Here is a 17,108-nt window from a genome sequence, read left to right on the forward strand (position 1 = left end):
CCACCCGGGGTCAGGCCTTTATGAGGCAAATTCCTGAGAACACACCAATGGGGGCAAGTCAGTCATAAGAAGACAGAGTACAGCTGAACAGAAGATCCTTCTAAGAATTCAAGCTGTCTCCCGATGGACTACCTGCCCCCAGAGGCAGAGAGCTGGCTATCCTAAGAGGTGTTCAAGCAGAGAGAAGGCAGGCTACCTCTCGACCAGGATGTTGTAAGAGGGTCACATCCACCATGGGATGGGTAGAAAGATCAGATGAATTTTAAAGTGCCAGCCAATCCACAAATCCACAGAGAGGAAAAGTCCAGCTACCCAGTAATTAAGAAAAAGAGATAGCATAAAAGTCTGTAGGTGGGGTCAGCTTTCAACTGATCTTTTCTCTTCAAAGGAGAAAGGAGCATAAAGACACACCCCGGACTCACCATCAGCCTCTCCTCCAGCATGTCCGAAAGGTGGAAAGGACAGAGCGGGGAGTCACAGGTGCTGAGACCAAGACCTGCCACTTGGCTGGTTCTGTCTGTTGAGCATCTACCAGACAAGTGTCACTGGCCAGAGAAGACACGCGTGTGACACAGTCCCTGCCCTCAAGGAGTGAATCGTGTTGCACGCACTACCCAGCTCATTCAGACATTTATTTATCAAGTCTCATCTTAGGAGCTTTTGTTGGTGGTAGTGGTTTTCAGGGAACTTTCCTGGTGGGGGGGAAAAAACAAATTTTACCAAATGTGCATGTTCTCTCAGTCTGGTATAAGTTGGCAACACCCAGCTCACAATGAAAAAAAAAAAAAAATCTCAAAAAACTCACCTAAATGAACATAAACTTAGTTAACTCTAACTTCAAAAATTTAAAAAGACTATTCCAACAGTTCAGAAAATGACCAAACTACACACAGGGCTGGCAACTCTGGGCAAACTAATAGAAAAGGCTGGCCTAGTCATAGAGGAAGCTGTAGCAGCAACTGAAGTGAGAGGCCAGGGGTGGGTGCCAGCGCCTGTGGGGCAAAATTCCAAAGTCAAAGTGACCTTTATGAATTGCAGAAGTTATCAGAAAAAGAGAGAAGAAACTACAGGGGAGAGAGAGAAGTTCAAAATAGCAAGTTTAAATAAAACATCTAGGGAAGGGAAAAAAATTGGTTTTTCCCCAAATGTAAGGTAAGCACCAACTCTTGCAAACACTTCTTTGAAAATTGCCTTGGAGTGCCACAGCAGCACCAAATAAGAAAATAACTAAAAGCAATTGTTCAATTGAACAAACAGTTACTGACAGCCTACTAGATTCCAAGGTACCACACTAGGTACAAGTGTGGAGACACAATTCTTTCCCTCAAGCCCAGATTCACGATAAGCATTGGAGGATGTTCTAAGTGTTTTGTGGACATGAGCTCATTTGTCCAAGAGATGGAAGTGGTGTGGAGAGGGGATGAGGCAGGGGACTGAGGACCAAAAGAGAGAGATTCTTGTGTCAACGCTGTAAATTGGCTCAGGGAGTCTGAAGGGGACCCGAACAGGACAGTATCCTTCCCACAACATCACAAGACTAATTAATACGAGACCTGGAGGGGCCTTCTGCTCTTCTAGCTCCTACTCTGTCCGAAATATTATGCAGGCGGCAGACTGATAGAGAAAAGCAGAAGAAAAAAAAGGAACCATTTGATGTCATGTCATTTGCAGCGAAAGGGAAGAGAGGAGGAGAATCTGGAAAGGACGGGAGAAAAACGAAATGTTCAAGTTGTGACATCAGATAGAGATGGCAAGACAGGAAGCACTTAAATAAAGAGCATAAACACAATAGCTGAACAATGCAAAATCTCTTATTATATGCTCATCCAAATTGTGGCTTAGAATTTTTTTACTCTAAAACCGTTAAGGACATATTTATATATGTATATACATTTATATATATACATTCTGGAAAGTATACATATATATATATGTATATGTATATATGTATATATATGTATATACATATGTGTATATATATATATATATATATATATATACCGGGGGTGCCAAAAAAAGTATACACATGACTTGTATTCATCTTTTGTTATTGGTATATATTATTACAATTTTAATACAGTTTTTTCCTTTCTTAAAATGTGTATACATTTCTTTTGGCCCCCCTCTGTACATAAAGCTTGAAGAAAAAGAGATAACAGAGAAGCAAAAGGGATGGAGGATTTATAATCATATAATTCAAATACATGAAGTCTTTCTAAAGAGACAATGAGGATGTATTGTGCCCAGGTGAATGAGAAGAAATGGCATTATCCTCTATAGCTTTTATGTTCCACAGAGAGTTCCAGCCTGGAATGGCTAAGGTCAGGTTCATTCTGGAAAGTATTACAATTAAGAAGGAAAGGCCCCATACTCACACCTGAAGGCAGAGTCGTGAACGGTCAATAGGCTCCAACCAAGTTACTGTATCAGAATGACCTGTAAACCTTGAAAAACACAGATGCTCAAACCGCCAGCATCAGAATCCCTGGGTGCTGGGTCCCAGTATCACCCCGGCTGGTTTTGAGGCAGCCAAGGACGTGCAGCTCTGTTCTCTCACAGTGGACAGGGCAAGAAGGGGGACCACTAAGAATGGCATCAGAGAGTGGGAACTAGATCAATGCAAATGTTGTGGGCAAAATAGAATTTCTGTGGGTATGATATTTTTAAAATGTATTGTAATGCTGCTCTGAAGCATCCAACCATATCCCACTGAATTTAAACATTTTTCTAAAGGTCCCGAAGTCAGCAACTACAGTGCACGTGAACCAGAAGTTACTCCTCCATGCCACAAGAATCCTACAGAAGAGGCAGGAGAGTGGGAATGGGGCTGACAGATGCCAAGGAGATGGGAGTAAACATTTTTAAAAATCAAAACATCAGGAAACAGAAAAGAGAGACTGGAAATGATCCCTCTCTTCCCTATCCCTCTCTCCCCACCCCCAAAACGAATAATAATATAGAAAGAACAAGAAGAAAGATCAAGGAAAATAGTTTGGGGATGAATTTCATCTCCATCTGGAAAAAAAACACACACACAACAACAATTACTCTTTGTGATTTTTTTTTTTTTTTTTTTTTTTAAGCAAGGGAAGAATGTGGCTGAGAAATTATCTAGCAGGCTGTAAAACCAGGGAGTCACTTCACATTGCACAGCAAAAGAAAACAAGGGGAAAAGGGTGGTCTTGGATAGCTGTTTAGACAATCAGACAGATGGGTTGACAGCTCTTTGCCTTAGGAACTCAGTGATGTTTAAATTAACAATTGGCCACAAGCCAAACGCAGGAACACTCAAAAGTTGGGAAGGGTGTGTTACAATTGGTACCTTGGCAAAACACAAATGATAGTAGAAGATTAAGAAGAGTGAAGAAGGCTTCACTGCCAGACTCTGAAAAAGGTTTAAGATTTGTACTAAGAAACAGGTTTCTAATCTCTTCTATTGCAGTTTAGCACCTGAAGAACACCTGCCTAAAAATCAAAATATTTAAATCTTGTCCTTTGAACTAATTGACTAACACTCAATGTGTCCACCTAAGTCAGCTAGTCATAGCAATACCTCATCAGTGCAGAAGTATAAAAAAGGGTATCTTTCTATATACTGAGGTTCTAGAATGAGAGAAGCCTGACATCTGTCTTATCATTTCACACTTAATTTTGCAAATCTCTGCAATCATATTTCTCATTCCCTCCAACTCTCTGAAGTAGGGTGCTTCTGTATTTCTATTCCATAGGTAAGGAGCCTACAAATCATGAAGGTTGAGTTATTTACTTAAACAAGTTAGTGGTAGACCAAAAGCTTTCCACTCAAAGAAAAAGGAAAGGCAAAAACACCATTTACGTGCTTTGTTAAATGCTTCTGACACAACAGTTTCGATCATCATCACACAGCCCCTGGCCCACTTCTGAAATTCTTAGGGACCTAGAGGTGTATGGAATTTGAACTTCCCAAGAAAGACCTACCGTGTTTCCTGGAAAATAAGACCTAGCTGGACCATCAGCTCTAATGCGTCTTTTGGAGCAAAAGTTAATATAACACCGGGTCTTATATTATGTTAGATAAGACCGGGTCTTATAGTAAAATAAGACCGGGTCTTATATTAATTTTTGCTCCAAAAGACGCATTAGAGCTGATGGTCCAACTAGGTCTTATTTTCGGGGAAACACGGTCGTTGGTGTTGAACAACCCAGCACGGTGAGAAATAACCTTGTTCTCTTTCAAACATCGATGATGGGCAGGGCCCCCGCCTGTCGAAAGTGAACAAAGAGCAAATTTTTCTGAAGCTCATCATCTTCTTACCTTTTCTTTGTAAAGAGACATAGCTCAGGTACCAGTTTTTTGGTCAAGGTAAAATACTCCTTCAGATCAGGCTAGGAAAAGAAGGGGCACCTTGCTGCTCCACAAACAGACACTAGCTATTATCCTACTGGAAGCAGAGATTCAGAAAAAAATAAAACCCAGCCCTGCCCTTTCGGAATATCTTTTGACTGCCATGGGTTTAATATACCATTCTCTCGATTAATCCTATTAGCTGGGTAATTTCATTCCCATTTTATTGGGGAGTTCATAGAGCAGCGCTGGATTAGAACCCAGGATTATGAAGCTCCAAAACCCCAGCGCTTTCCACTAAACGGTCCCAACAAACTTGGAATCTGAAATTGTGGGTGGGATGGGTAAGAAATGCTTGCATTTCCTTTCCTTGGTCCAGCCGTGTTCAGAAATTGTCGCGCACATATCCAACCAGAAAGAGGCCTGCTAAGGCAGCACTTTGAATGACCGTCTCCACTTTTCCTCACCCACCCCTGCCCCACCCCCAACCTGCCAAAAGAGCAGCAAACCCTGCTGCCAGGTTAGAGGAGTTGGTGATCGTCACACCACATTCCTGGGGCTGGACACAGACCGAGACAGCGCCTGAGCTGCGCGCCTCGGAAAGAATAACAGCAGTTGAGATTTTTAAATCATGTGGCCCAGCATGCAGCCACACCAGTTCTCCTACTGTGCCTGCCTCCACCTTTCAAAGACTCTGTACAACACCTCGGATTCGTCCCGACTGTGGATTCGGAGTGTCAGACTCAGGCGCCCCGCGAAACCCTGGCCCCATCCACAGCAACCCCACCCACCCGGATTGTGTGCCTCCCCTTTGGCACAGCTACTTCTGGCTGTGAGGGTGCAAGCCGTTGGGCTGGAGGCCCTGCCCCTGCCGATCCCCCACTCCAGAACCTGGCATTCCTTCGCTCAGCCCCTTTGCGGTCGGTGGCCAGCGGGGGTTTGTCGCAGGCAGCCCGCCCTCGGTTCCCCTTCAACCCCAGGAAACGCGGAACCAAAAGGGCAAGACTGCCCAACTCCTAGAACTCCAGCACCCAAGAAGGGGAGTTTCTGCGCCTCGCTGCCCGGCCTTCCTCCGGCCGAGGAGGCGTGTGTGGGGCCACGGGCAGAGGGGACCAGGCGGCGGCGGGGGGCGCGGGGGAAGGGGCGCGCTCAGGGGGCCCCCACGATGCCCAAACTTTCTGGAACCAAGTGGCCTCAATCCGCGCCGGCGGCAGAGCCCGGCCTTCTCGCACCGAGGGGACCAAAGAGGGGGGAACGGTCGCCCCAGATGGGCGGGCGGGGGCGGCGGTGCGCGACCAGGGCGCGGGGACAGCACCCCCGGGCCCGATACTCACCACGCGCAGGGGCCGCGCGGCACAGCCACAGCGCCAGCAGCGCCCACAGCCGAGCGGGGTGCAGGGCGGGCATCTTCTCGGTCGCCTCCTCCGCCGCCGCCGCCGCCTGGGCAGATCCACATGGAGAGGGGGTCCCAACAGAGGAGCCCCCACTTTCTCCTCTCCTCCTCCCGCTTGGGTGGCTCACGGCCTCGCGCTGCGCCCTGAAGCTCAGGCTTGACGCCTCCACTCCCTGCACCCCCAGTCAGCCGTGCCCGGGACGCCGCCTCAGCCGCCGCCCGAAGTTTGGCTCTAACTTTCTCGAGTGTGCAGTCTCGTGTGTCCTTCCGCCTCGGCCGCCTCCTCCCCCCGCAAGCCCCGCCCCCTGTCGCCCCGGCCGGGCCCCGCCGCCTTCGGCACCCAGGGGTTTCCCGCAGGAAGAAGCGCCGGCCGAGCCGCGCGCGGAGGGATCTACTACGAGCCCTCAGACCCCGCTGCCGGCCCGACCCGCGTCGAGTCCGGACGCGCCTTAACGCCTTCGGCGCTGGAGCGCCTGGCGGGGCCCGGCCTCTGCCAACAGGGGTGGGTGTTAGGACGCTGAACTTCAGACGCTAGGGGCACTGAGATCGTGAACTTGCAGGGGGAGCCGGCGCTCATCCCGGGAGCAAGGACTCGCCCCCGTCACACGCACACACAGCCACACACCCCGGGTTGGCTGGAGGAATGCGGGGGACGGCCAGCGCTGTCAAAGAAGGAAATGGGGGCTAAGGCGCCAGAGCCCATTTAAAATGAACAGAGCCATCAACTGGGTTGTGCTGCCTCATTCATTCATTCATTCATTCATTCTTCACGCATGCATTCACTCGTTTAGCAAATGTTTCTTAAGCGCCTTACTTTGCGGGGCTCAGTTGGAATGGTGCTAAAGTCTCACGGTGCTCAAGCTACTTTTGAGGATCTAGACGTAGCTGCTGTGGGTAGGCTTTCATGGAAGAACTGGGATGAGAGCAGGATTCTGAAAGGTTAGTAAAACTTGTAAGGACGAGGAGAGCAGCTAAGGATATTCATTGTAACGTTGTTGGCAATACCAAAAATGGGAAACAACCTGAAATCCCACCCATAGAGGAATGGATGGATAATGAATAGTATATTTAGAAAATAAAATACACAGCAATTGAAAGATCATGTTCATATATGCCAATAGAAATAAATTTTTAAAATAAAATGGTAGTGAAAAAACTAATGCACAAGGAGATATAAAGTATACCATGTAGGTCTATTTATGTTTCCAAACAATGCCATATATATTATTTATGGATGCACACCACACAGTATGTAGTAAAAGAATATAAGCAGAATAGCGGTTACTTCCAGCGCAGGAGAGTGAGGGATGGAATCAGGTATGAGTACAAGTGGGCCTGTTTTTTGTAAGAAAAGAGTTGAAACAAATCCAAGAAAAAGTTTGTGTGGGCACAGCATTCCAGAGGAGAGCCACCATAAAAGGGTACAGATAAGGGAAGAAGTAGATGAATTCTAGCACTATTCGCAGTGACAGGAGTCAACGAGGGAAAGGGGGTCGGGACCAGGACCTTGAATGACAAGCTGAAAAAGAGGGAGGGGTGGGTAGGAAGGGGGGATAGTTATCTCTCAGGTCATAGAATAAAGACCATTGAAGGTTTTTGAACGGGAGTGAGACTCGATGGAAAGGAAGGTCGCTCTGATAATCCTGTGCAAAATTGTTAGGTGCAAAAGGTGAATGAACGGGAGTCCGAGGGCTAGTGAGGAGTTTATGAAACAGGCCAGGCAGGCATGGGTGATGAAGGCCTGAACAAATGAGTTAGATGTCAAAATAGAAAGGAAGGGATGGATTGGAGACAATCTTGAAAAAAAAGAAAAAGAAAAAGACAGGGGGGCGGGGCAACCCGATGTGACTAATTGGATGTGGAGGTTTATGATCCTGTCGGGAAGGGAAATCCTACCCACAGAGCCTCTCCCTGGCTCCTAGAGGACAAAGTCCAAACTTCTAAAAATGGTCAATACAAGGCCTTCACTTCATTGGGCCCGCTCTCTTGTCCTCTCTGCCCCATTGTGAACTTTACACAATAACAGTATTGAATGAGTTGAGATTCCCCCCAAACATATCTTCTTCTTTCAGTCTCTGTACCTTCTGTTCCCTTGACTTGGAGTGACTTGGAGTCCCCTCCCCTCCTCCTCTTGGCGAACTTCTAATCATTTACCCTTCAGTCCTGAGAAGGCTTTGCCGACCTTGTAACAAATTCCTACCCCTGACAGACAGTCCCTCCACTGTACTGGTTCTTTATCTGACACTCATATCTATTTTTCACACAGGACTGTCTGTATTTCTATCTTTTCCTCTAGATCAGGAGGTCCCTTATGGGTAAGGCCCACAGCCTTATTCATTCGCAGAGTCCATCACATAATAGATGTTGAATTAGAGGGTAAAATGGCACTAAACAAGTACAAAGCGGTATGATCAGCGGCCTGTGAAGTTCCAAACCGGATTTTCATAAGCATTTTATAATAGATCAGCAAGTGCTATTAGTGAAACTAGTCACCTTGGGATGCTAGAAACTCTTTTCAAAAACAACATAGTCCAATTGTTTTGGAATTTCCCTTGTGCAAATATGTTCAGAGAAAGATAATAACACTACGTTTTAGCTGCTGACTGATAGTTACCAGCTTGATCGTTCTCTTTCCTCACTAAATATAGTTCGTAGTCACTTGGCTGTATATGAATTTTAAAAACCACCCACAAAGATGAAATTTGTCCCTATTGAGATATATTCAGAAGGATGTCAATGTAATCATCCCCGAAGAGCAGGTCCAGAAACGACTGTGGCTGTGACACTATTATGACAATAGGTGCGGACTTTCTCAAGGTTACTCTTTTAAGGAAAGCCATCATTATGCTACATGTATAATAACTTTTGTGGGATTTGTTATAATGCTAAACTTATTGCATACATTCCCATAAGGACAAGGAGAGTAAAGAGTAAAATGTTATGAAGGGAAGTAGGAGGCTATGTCTGAGGAGGTGTTTTTAAAAATATGTTTTGAAGGAAGCTATGGATATAAATTAGTAAAAAAGAAAACAAAAAAAGGGGAGCTGAAAATCATGGGAAGAAACTGGAATTGACAAAGACTGAGAGCTGAGAACCAGTAAGTCAACTGACATTTGGATGAGTATTTACTATGGGCCAGATCCGGTATGAGCGGTAGAGGGATAAAGCCAGAGAGATGAGTAACCAACAATTAAGACCCAGTGTGACAGCTGAGGGACTGTGAGACCTGTCTCCGCCTAGGGGCAATCAGGAAAGGCTTCCAGGAAGATCTCAACAGCTGGTCTAAGAATTAGAGGACCAAAAGATTAATCAGGTAAAGAGGAAGAGGAGACTTCTCATGGTTAGTGGTCTAAACTCTTCCAGGCACATTCTGGGGTCCATACCAAGCCTAGGTTGAGCTACACCACGCATCTCAGCACATAACCCAGGGATGTGTGATGAAGTGTTTGCCGAAGCTGGAATTAAAAAGAGAGGTTTCTTTGCAACAAGTACAGAGACTGGTGAACAATAGAGACCAGAGCCTGTTCCCTAAAGTGGGAAGGCAAGGACTTAGGCAGGGGCTGTGGGAATGCAGAAAAGCTGGGCATTGGCTCCTAAGCTTAGTACCCGCTTAGATGAGAGAGGAAAGGTGGATGGGCCATCAGCAATGACTTCCATATCCTGAGGCATGGTGAGCGGATATAGAAAACACAGGAGAAGAAAAAGGAGGTTTGGTAGATTAAATAAGCAGGCAAGATAAGAAATCGATGTAGCTGGAAGAGGGAAACTGTGGTCCAGTTTAGCAGCAGTGGCTGTTGACTGCTTTTGCGAGAGCTGGAGTCGCCTGACTGATTTAAAGGATGGAACTGCGTTGAAATAGGGTTCCTACTACTGAGCTCTCCCGCAAGCTAAGCCTAAATTCCACTGTGTGCGTTTAGGTGACTGGTTCCCCGATCCCTAGCAGAAACCAGGGGGTCTTGTGGTGCTGTCTCAAAACAGGAGTAGCAGCTGAGGACACGAAATGTCAAAGATGTGCCTGGAGATTTCAGCCCCAAACATGCTCCGCTGTTTAACGGTTCAGCTGGAGTGCAGAATGGTTTTCCCCACAGACACTGCTTTGAGTCAAAGCAAGTTCCACTTTATAGGAGAAATTGGCAGGAAAACTACCAGGTGATATTATAACTAATCACAATGATTGCTCTTCAAGTTCCATAGCTTCACTGATCTGAAAAAAAATTTGTTTCTCAATCTCCAAGTTCACATTAAAATCTACAGACCACTAATAATAGAAAAACATGAATAAGGGCCACCCCTAGTTTTTGTTGTAGTGGAAACTGAAAATGTGCATGTACGTTTTTACTAATTAAAATTCACATCCCCCAAACAAATGCAGAATTGGCACTTACTTTGTTCTCATGTCTGTTCTCTCAGACCCAGGAGGCTGTAAAACCCCTTAAGGGCAGAGAGCCTGTGTTATTTGTCTATTTTGCCTCAGTTCCTAGCACAGTAGTTAGTGCACATACATGCACCACAATGTGTGTTTTAAATAAACGTTGAATGAGGGGCATGTATAGCCGTGTGAATTGGAGAGAGTGACAGAATGTCCAGGTGTTCTGGAGCATTCCAGGATGCATCAGGTAAACACTATAGATGTTGCAGAACAGATTCTGGGGTCCATATCAAGCCTAGGTTGAGCTACTCCACACGTCTCAGCACATAACCCAGGAACCCAGCAGTGTGTGATGAAGTGTCCAGGGAAACAGGAATGAAAGGAAAGGTTTTTGCAAAATAATGCCTTCCATTTGTGCAGTGCTTTAGGCTTTCCAAAAAAACTTTTAAGTTATTATCTCATTTGATTCTCAAAGCGATCGTGGGAAACAGCCAAGCCAGTCATTATTATCCCCATTTCCCAGATGAGGAAACTGAGAGTTTAGGTGTCTTGCCTGAGGTTGAATAAGTAGTGAGTGACAGAGCTGAGACAAACCCCCCTACGTCTGACTTCTGATTCAGTCTCATTCCACAGTTTCTTTCTGCAACAGAGTGACGCTCATCCAAGACAATTTTTAGTGTAGGGACCTCTGGGCAAAGGTCCACCAGCTTCTTATCACTGCCATATTGGTGCAGAACAAGCTGACCCACTGTCACTAGAAATGCATTCTTTGATTTAATGGAATTGTGAGGGAGTCTACCCTCTGCAAAGCACACCCTTGACTCTGTGGCAATACAGACATGAGCCAGCTGTAGCTCCTATTCTCAGGAGATCACAGTGCACAGTGGAGGGTGGGGGTCAACAAACAAACAATATAACTACAACAGAGATAACGCACAGGGCTATGGGAAAGTGGAGAGCACTGTGGTTAATTCTAAGGCCACTTTCATTTTGTCCTGTCCCCAGCCTGCAAGATCTGAATGGACCGAGGTGGCCTGTACCCCTTGTCATGCAGTGTGGCATTGCGGGGTCTCTGGTCCCACTCCCCACATAAGAACGCAGGACATGGTGAGGCCAAAAAGGAACACCCACGGAGCCATAGATAGGGAAGTCATACCACTATAGTCTTGCTGGCGGTTGGGTTGGAGACACAGGAAGCAGGAGCCACACTATCCGCAACCTGCCATCCACCTCTCTCTCTGCCAACCAACCCCACTTGATAACTGCAATCCGCTCTTGCCAGCTCAGCCACCATCATCTTGCTAGTCCCTCTTTTGCTGCAAGCATAGCCATGGCAGTTATATTAGTGGCCAATAGCTCACTGGTTACAGCTGACGGCCAACAAGCCACAGTTGATGGCCATTTACTACCTGAGCCAGCACCTTTCCACGTGAGGCTGAGAGCCTGGAAACTGCACTCCTGGCTCTGTCCCCACACCCCTGGACTATAAACAGTGTGACCACAGGAACTCTCTCTTATTCGTGGTTGTAAACCCCACCCACCATAGCTGGTTCTTTGCCTCACATAGAGCCCAGAGTGAATGCATATGTTGAGGTCTACCAGGTGCAGCCAACCAGAGGGCGAGTTCCAGAAGGCACGAGTCAATCTCCAGATTCAAACTAGCTCTTAGAATTAGGAACCAGTCAGGCCCTTTCAAGGGGGCGGAGACATAGTTGTCTCTGCTCTGATTAAGGGTATAAGCAACATAAGAAATTGTCATGGGGGCTTCCTGACATACTGTTGCTCTTTTAGGAATGTGAGTCTCTCCATTTGATGGATGTCAAGGAGAGCACAATTGAAGACTGTCCTTGTATAATGAACTCTTCTCATGTGTATGTACTATATGATGAATGGTCCCTGTACAACTGAGCTAGGAATCCAAAACTCTCTGCTATCCATGAGCAGGAAACAGTATAAGAATGCTCATTTTAGTACAGCCTGACTTAAACATCGCAGTATTTTATGCTGGGAGGTATTACACTTCAATTCCTAAATGTGTGTATACGTTTCATATATATGATGTGAAAAAGGACTTGAGCTGGGTAAACCAGGTCAGGTTTATCTCCCCAATTCATGAGCAGCAGAAATCCAAAACTCTGTAATTATCAAACCACAATATTATTGAATGAGCTGCAGGGCTTCAGTCACTAAAATGGTTATGCAACTCTGGATATTTCTGAAACGTTAAGGTGTTTGTTCTCAGAGACTATTCGATTGTTTCTACCCAACGTTCTTATAGTCTCTCCTCACAATGAGCCAAGACATTCTTGAGCAGTGAGATCCAGGCATACAAAAAGCTTCCACCTTAAAGTATGAAAAAAATTCTTCGTACTGTCTGAGTGCAGATCACATCCAAATCCCCTGGAGCCGAAGAAAAGGGAACATTTCTTTATTACGTGAAATTCCAAATGAAATCCCAATTTTTAAAAGCAAGCATTAAAACACACACACACACATACAAAACCTTCCTTCTAAAGTAATTCATCAGGAGATAATTAATGGCTGGCAACTGGTATTTATAATAAAGCACACATGGCCTTAACGATAGGGTTTGCTTCTGAAAACATTCTAATTAAAAAGGGAAAGAGTAATTTCATAGGAAAGTACAAATCAGTGTTGTGTATATGTGCTAATGTGTGCAGGGACGGAGGTGGTAATTGCTGGGCTCAGAGCAGGTATCTGCTGCTGAAGATAATGACCTTGTACATGGACAAATAGGGTTCCAACAAAGCTGAAAGGACATCGTTGTTACTCGTCACTGTGGAATGGACTGTGAAATTGGAACTCAGCAGTGGAGTGCTGTAGGTTGTGTCCGAGCTGGATGCCAACTTGTTTTTGTTTTCAATCATTCTGATTCCTGTTAAGAATCAGGTACTATAACTACTCTGTTATTCTCTTGTTCAGACCACGGGGCAAATCACTTTTCGGTCACACCTTCGACTCCTTCCCTCTTCTCACAATTACTGAAAGTCTCAGCAAGACGAGAAGAACAGACGCTGGCAACACAGAGAATGTTTCCCACATTAGTATCTATAATTAATACCTACATCTGAGTCCAGGAAAGTACACCTCACTGCTGGGAAGAGGTTTGTGGACAGGTCACACCCCTGTTGGTTTCTTTTGCAAGATACAGAGACCTCAGAATAGCCTTCCTTAATGGATCTCTTATGGTCCAGAATCCTTGTCTGTCTACTGATGGGTATCCTTTAAAAGTATTTACTCAAGACAATGGTGTGGCGGGGGGGGGGAGTTATTTTTCAAGGAACAGATCAGATGGATATAGCCCGATTTAGGTAAACTCCTGGCTTTAGGAGACAACCTCCAAGTTTCAAAAAGGCAAACTTGGAACATGCAAAAGGGAGTACAAGCGTTCCTTACTCATCCACCACTGGGGGTTTGGAGGAGAAAAAGGAAGTAAGAAGAATTGAAGAGAAGAAAACCAGAAGAGTGGGAGGAAGGTGATAGGGTGCCCTGGAGAGACATGCACCTGTTTAGAAGTGGGAAGTAGCACAAGAAGTAGCAAAAGAAGAAGCAGTGTGGAGTTCCTGCTTGTACATCTCCCTCTTCCCCCCGGAGACCTGGGGTGAACCCACAGCGGTGAGAGGGCTCAGCCCGCAGTGTCCTCAGACCCCTCCCTGCAGGCCCTCTGAAGAATTCAAAATCCTCCAGTCTACGTGAGTTCCCTCCATCATCAATATGTGTGGATAACAATACCAATAATCCCACTCATAATTATCATGGCCGCAAACATTTACGGGCTGCTTACTGTGTGTCAGGTATGGGATTAAGCACCGTCCCTACCTCATTGTTTGTCATGCTCCAACGAGGTTATGGGCAGGTATTATTCCCACTTCACAGACAGACAAACTGAAACCCGAGAAGCTGCCCCCAAGCACACAGCTGTAAGCAGGGGAACGGCCCAGGTCCATCTGATTTCTCCCAGGGGCACACAGCTGACCTCAGCATGGTACACATGCCTCCCCACAGGTCTCTGCCTCAGGGATCCAATCCCGTCCATTTCTTAGACTACCCACGCGAGCACGGAATGAGCCGTCCTGTTATAATATTTTCCCACCAACCTGGTCTCCAAGTTTGTTGAGACGAAGACTTGGTCACATCCCTCCTTTGTGCCTATAGCACGATGTCCAACCTCTCGCTCGTCAGCCTCCAACCGTGGGGTAACTCAAGGACTCCATTCCCTACTGCTGTCCCCCAGGTGAGAGAAGGTCAGACGACTCAGCAGATGGTTCCACACTACACCTTTTTACTCTGAATACTCTCTTCTAAGTGTACCTAATAAAAGACAAAGAAAGTGAGGGAAAGAACCATTTCTATTTATGGCCCTATCTTTGTTGAAATTATAAACAAAAAATATATATGTTTAAAAATTAAAGGAAAATCACCTATAGTACCACCACTGATGACATTTGGATGTATTTTATTTAGTTGTTCCTTCATGTGCACGTTTCAAATGGTTATCACCAAGACATGGATCCATTTTTTATCTCGCTTTCTCAGCGAATCCAGAGATCATAAATCTTTTCCTTTGTGGCTACATAGTTGTCATATGTAGCATTGTTAGTTTCTGCATTCCATATTTGTATTGGGGTCTGTGTCCAGAGTGGACCATCTTATTGCTGAGACAACCCCTGCAGACAATCCTCCCGTATTGCTTCCATTGCCAAGGCCAGTGGGTGAATGGTGGGCCCGTCAGCAGCTGAAACGGATCAGCCCAAAAGAATCCCCTGCCCCGGCTCTCTAACCTTACTACCATCCCCCACCATGACCTCCATGGCAAGTGCAAGACTTTTTACCATTCTCCTCAGGCCCTCTTTCCCTCTTTCTGTTCCGTTTCCTTCCCAGCAAAAGGCCTCACTTCCCACTTCGCTACAGACATCTCCCAGCTCAAATGTTACCTCCCCTGTAAAATCTTCATGAGCCCTCCCCTTTCCACACTGGCAGGCCATCTAAGCAGTCCCCCAACCCCTCTCCCTCAGCCTCACCCCTTATCTCTCGTGCACCCACCTTTTCTTCCTGCCCTTGTCTCTCAGAGAAGTCTTTCCTTTATCCCCATGCAAACCTTTCTGCACTGACTGTTGATTTCATCCCTTCTGCCTTTTCCAAGACCATTTTGCCATTCATTATCCATCTGCCCCCATTGGTGTGGTCATTCATCTCTCCCTCTCTACTGGTTTAATCGCCTCAGCCAACGATTTTCTTCCAGCTTTATTGCATGTGCGTGCACACACGTATGTACTTTCTATTATTGGCTCAGACAAACTTCTCTTTCCTTCCACTCTGAAACCTCTTAAAAGAGCAGTTCATCCCTTCCTGTTCTTATTCTTCAGCCCATTATAATTTCCTCTCCCTGCATTTATTGAACACCTACTATGTGAAACCAATGAGGAAATAGGTAGGAACAGGGCTGTCCCTGCTCCTGAGAAGCTTCTAGCTAGTGGGAGACAAGCAATAAACCAAACAACACAACACAATAAAATAAGTGCCACAATAGAAATATGTGCAAAAATATCCACAAAAAAGGCTCTCTGGGCAAATCGGAAAGACTTTCTTGGGAGGTGACACAAATTAGGCCTTGAACAATGAATTCAGTGTTGCCAGGTAGAGACTATATATATATATATCTCCTGAGTCGGGGCAAGTATATGACTGACAGAGGAAACAATTTAGGTAGAGGTCTGAGAAACCATAATATTAATGATTATTTAGGGAATACCAGACAGCTCAGTTACTGGAAGAGTTGAGTTCCTAAGTCAGGAATGTTTCGGGAAGAAATGGAGAACAATTTGTTCAGGCAAATGGCTCTCAAACTTTAGCATGCATCACAATGACCCAGAGGGCATTTGAAAACACAAATTTCTGGACTCCACTCCAAGAGCTTTGGGGTAGGATCTGGGCTGAGGCCAGGTAATGTGCATTTCTAGCAAGTTCCCTGATGCTGTTGGTTGGAAGACCACACTTTGAGGACTACTGGCTTAATAACCTGGCTTCTGCTCGAATTGTTCTAGTGAAGTTCCTTTCAGATGTCACCAAAGATCTTCAATGGCCAAGTCCAGTCATCTCCTTCTCACTTCTTATCCTCCTGGACCCGTTTGCAGCATTTCACACAACTGGTGGTTTTTTAACTGGTCTCCCAGCTGCCGGTCTCACCTTCTTTCAGTCTACCAATTATACTGAAGACCACGATACTGCCCAAAATACAAATACAATCCTGTCCCTTTCTACTTAACACCCACCAGGGGCTCCTTCGTCCCTGTGGTGAGAGCTCAAATTCCATGGGCTGGGACAAAAAAAACTTAGTGGTTACCAGAGGGTAAGGGGGTAGGGGGTGGTAAATGAGGGTAAGGGGGATCGAATATATGGTGATGGAAGGAGAACTGACTCTGGGTGGTGAACACACAATGGGATTTATAGATGATGTATTACAGAATTGTGCACTTGAAATCTATGTAATTTTACTAACAATTGTCACCCCAATAAATTAAAAAAAAAAATCATTGTTGGCATTCGGGCCACTTTTCCCTCCTCTCCTGCTGCCGCCCTGGGTTGTGCGGCCTACGGTCCAGGCACCTCAGCCTACCAGCCAATCCCAGGTCTGCCGGGGGCTCACGTCTTCCTCACCGCTGCAGATATGCTCTCCTTTGTCTGGCATGCCCTCACTCCCTCCTCTCCTCCACCTCCTCTTGCCCTTGACCTGTGCAATCCTCGCTCAAGTACCAGATCAAATGTCACCTCCTCTGTGAAGCCTTGCTCAGTGCTGTGCCTTTCCCTGAGCCCCTCTGCAGTTGGTTTTCACATATTATCTACACCATCTCACAGTTAGTTGAACCTGTAACTTCTGTATTAGGACCTACTTGACTGCAAGTCTGAATCTTATTTTTTTTTAAACTATAGCTGACATACAATATTATATTAGTATCAGACGGACAACACAGTGATTAGACTTTTATATACTTTACAAAGTG

The 17,108-nt window shown here is 45.7% G+C and overlaps 1 protein-coding gene across 2 annotated transcripts in view; it reads right to left on the minus strand.

Moving 5' to 3' along the window:
• Positions 1-14,308, minus strand: part of NOTCH2 (notch receptor 2) — a 156,146-nt gene extending 141,838 nt beyond the window's left edge. The window contains exons 1-2 of one of the 2 annotated variants that reach the window (XM_074319094.1): positions 14,205-14,308; positions 6,532-6,649 (exon numbers count right to left, since the gene is read on the minus strand). Coding sequence is in view for 1 of the 2 variants with exons in the window: in XM_074319093.1 (XP_074175194.1) it covers positions 5,659-5,731 (73 nt within the window). In the remaining variant the exon portion in view is untranslated. Of the gene's footprint in view, positions 1-5,658; positions 5,952-6,531; positions 6,650-14,204 lie in introns of those variants that run through there. The other variant, XM_074319093.1, reaches the window with a different exon arrangement.
• Between the last annotated feature and the right edge of the window lie 2,800 nt (positions 14,309-17,108).

Source organism: Rhinolophus sinicus, linkage group LG14, assembly GCF_036562045.2.
Source record: "Rhinolophus sinicus isolate RSC01 linkage group LG14, ASM3656204v1, whole genome shotgun sequence".
In the NCBI taxonomy this organism is placed as follows: Eukaryota; Metazoa; Chordata; class Mammalia; order Chiroptera; family Rhinolophidae; genus Rhinolophus; species Rhinolophus sinicus.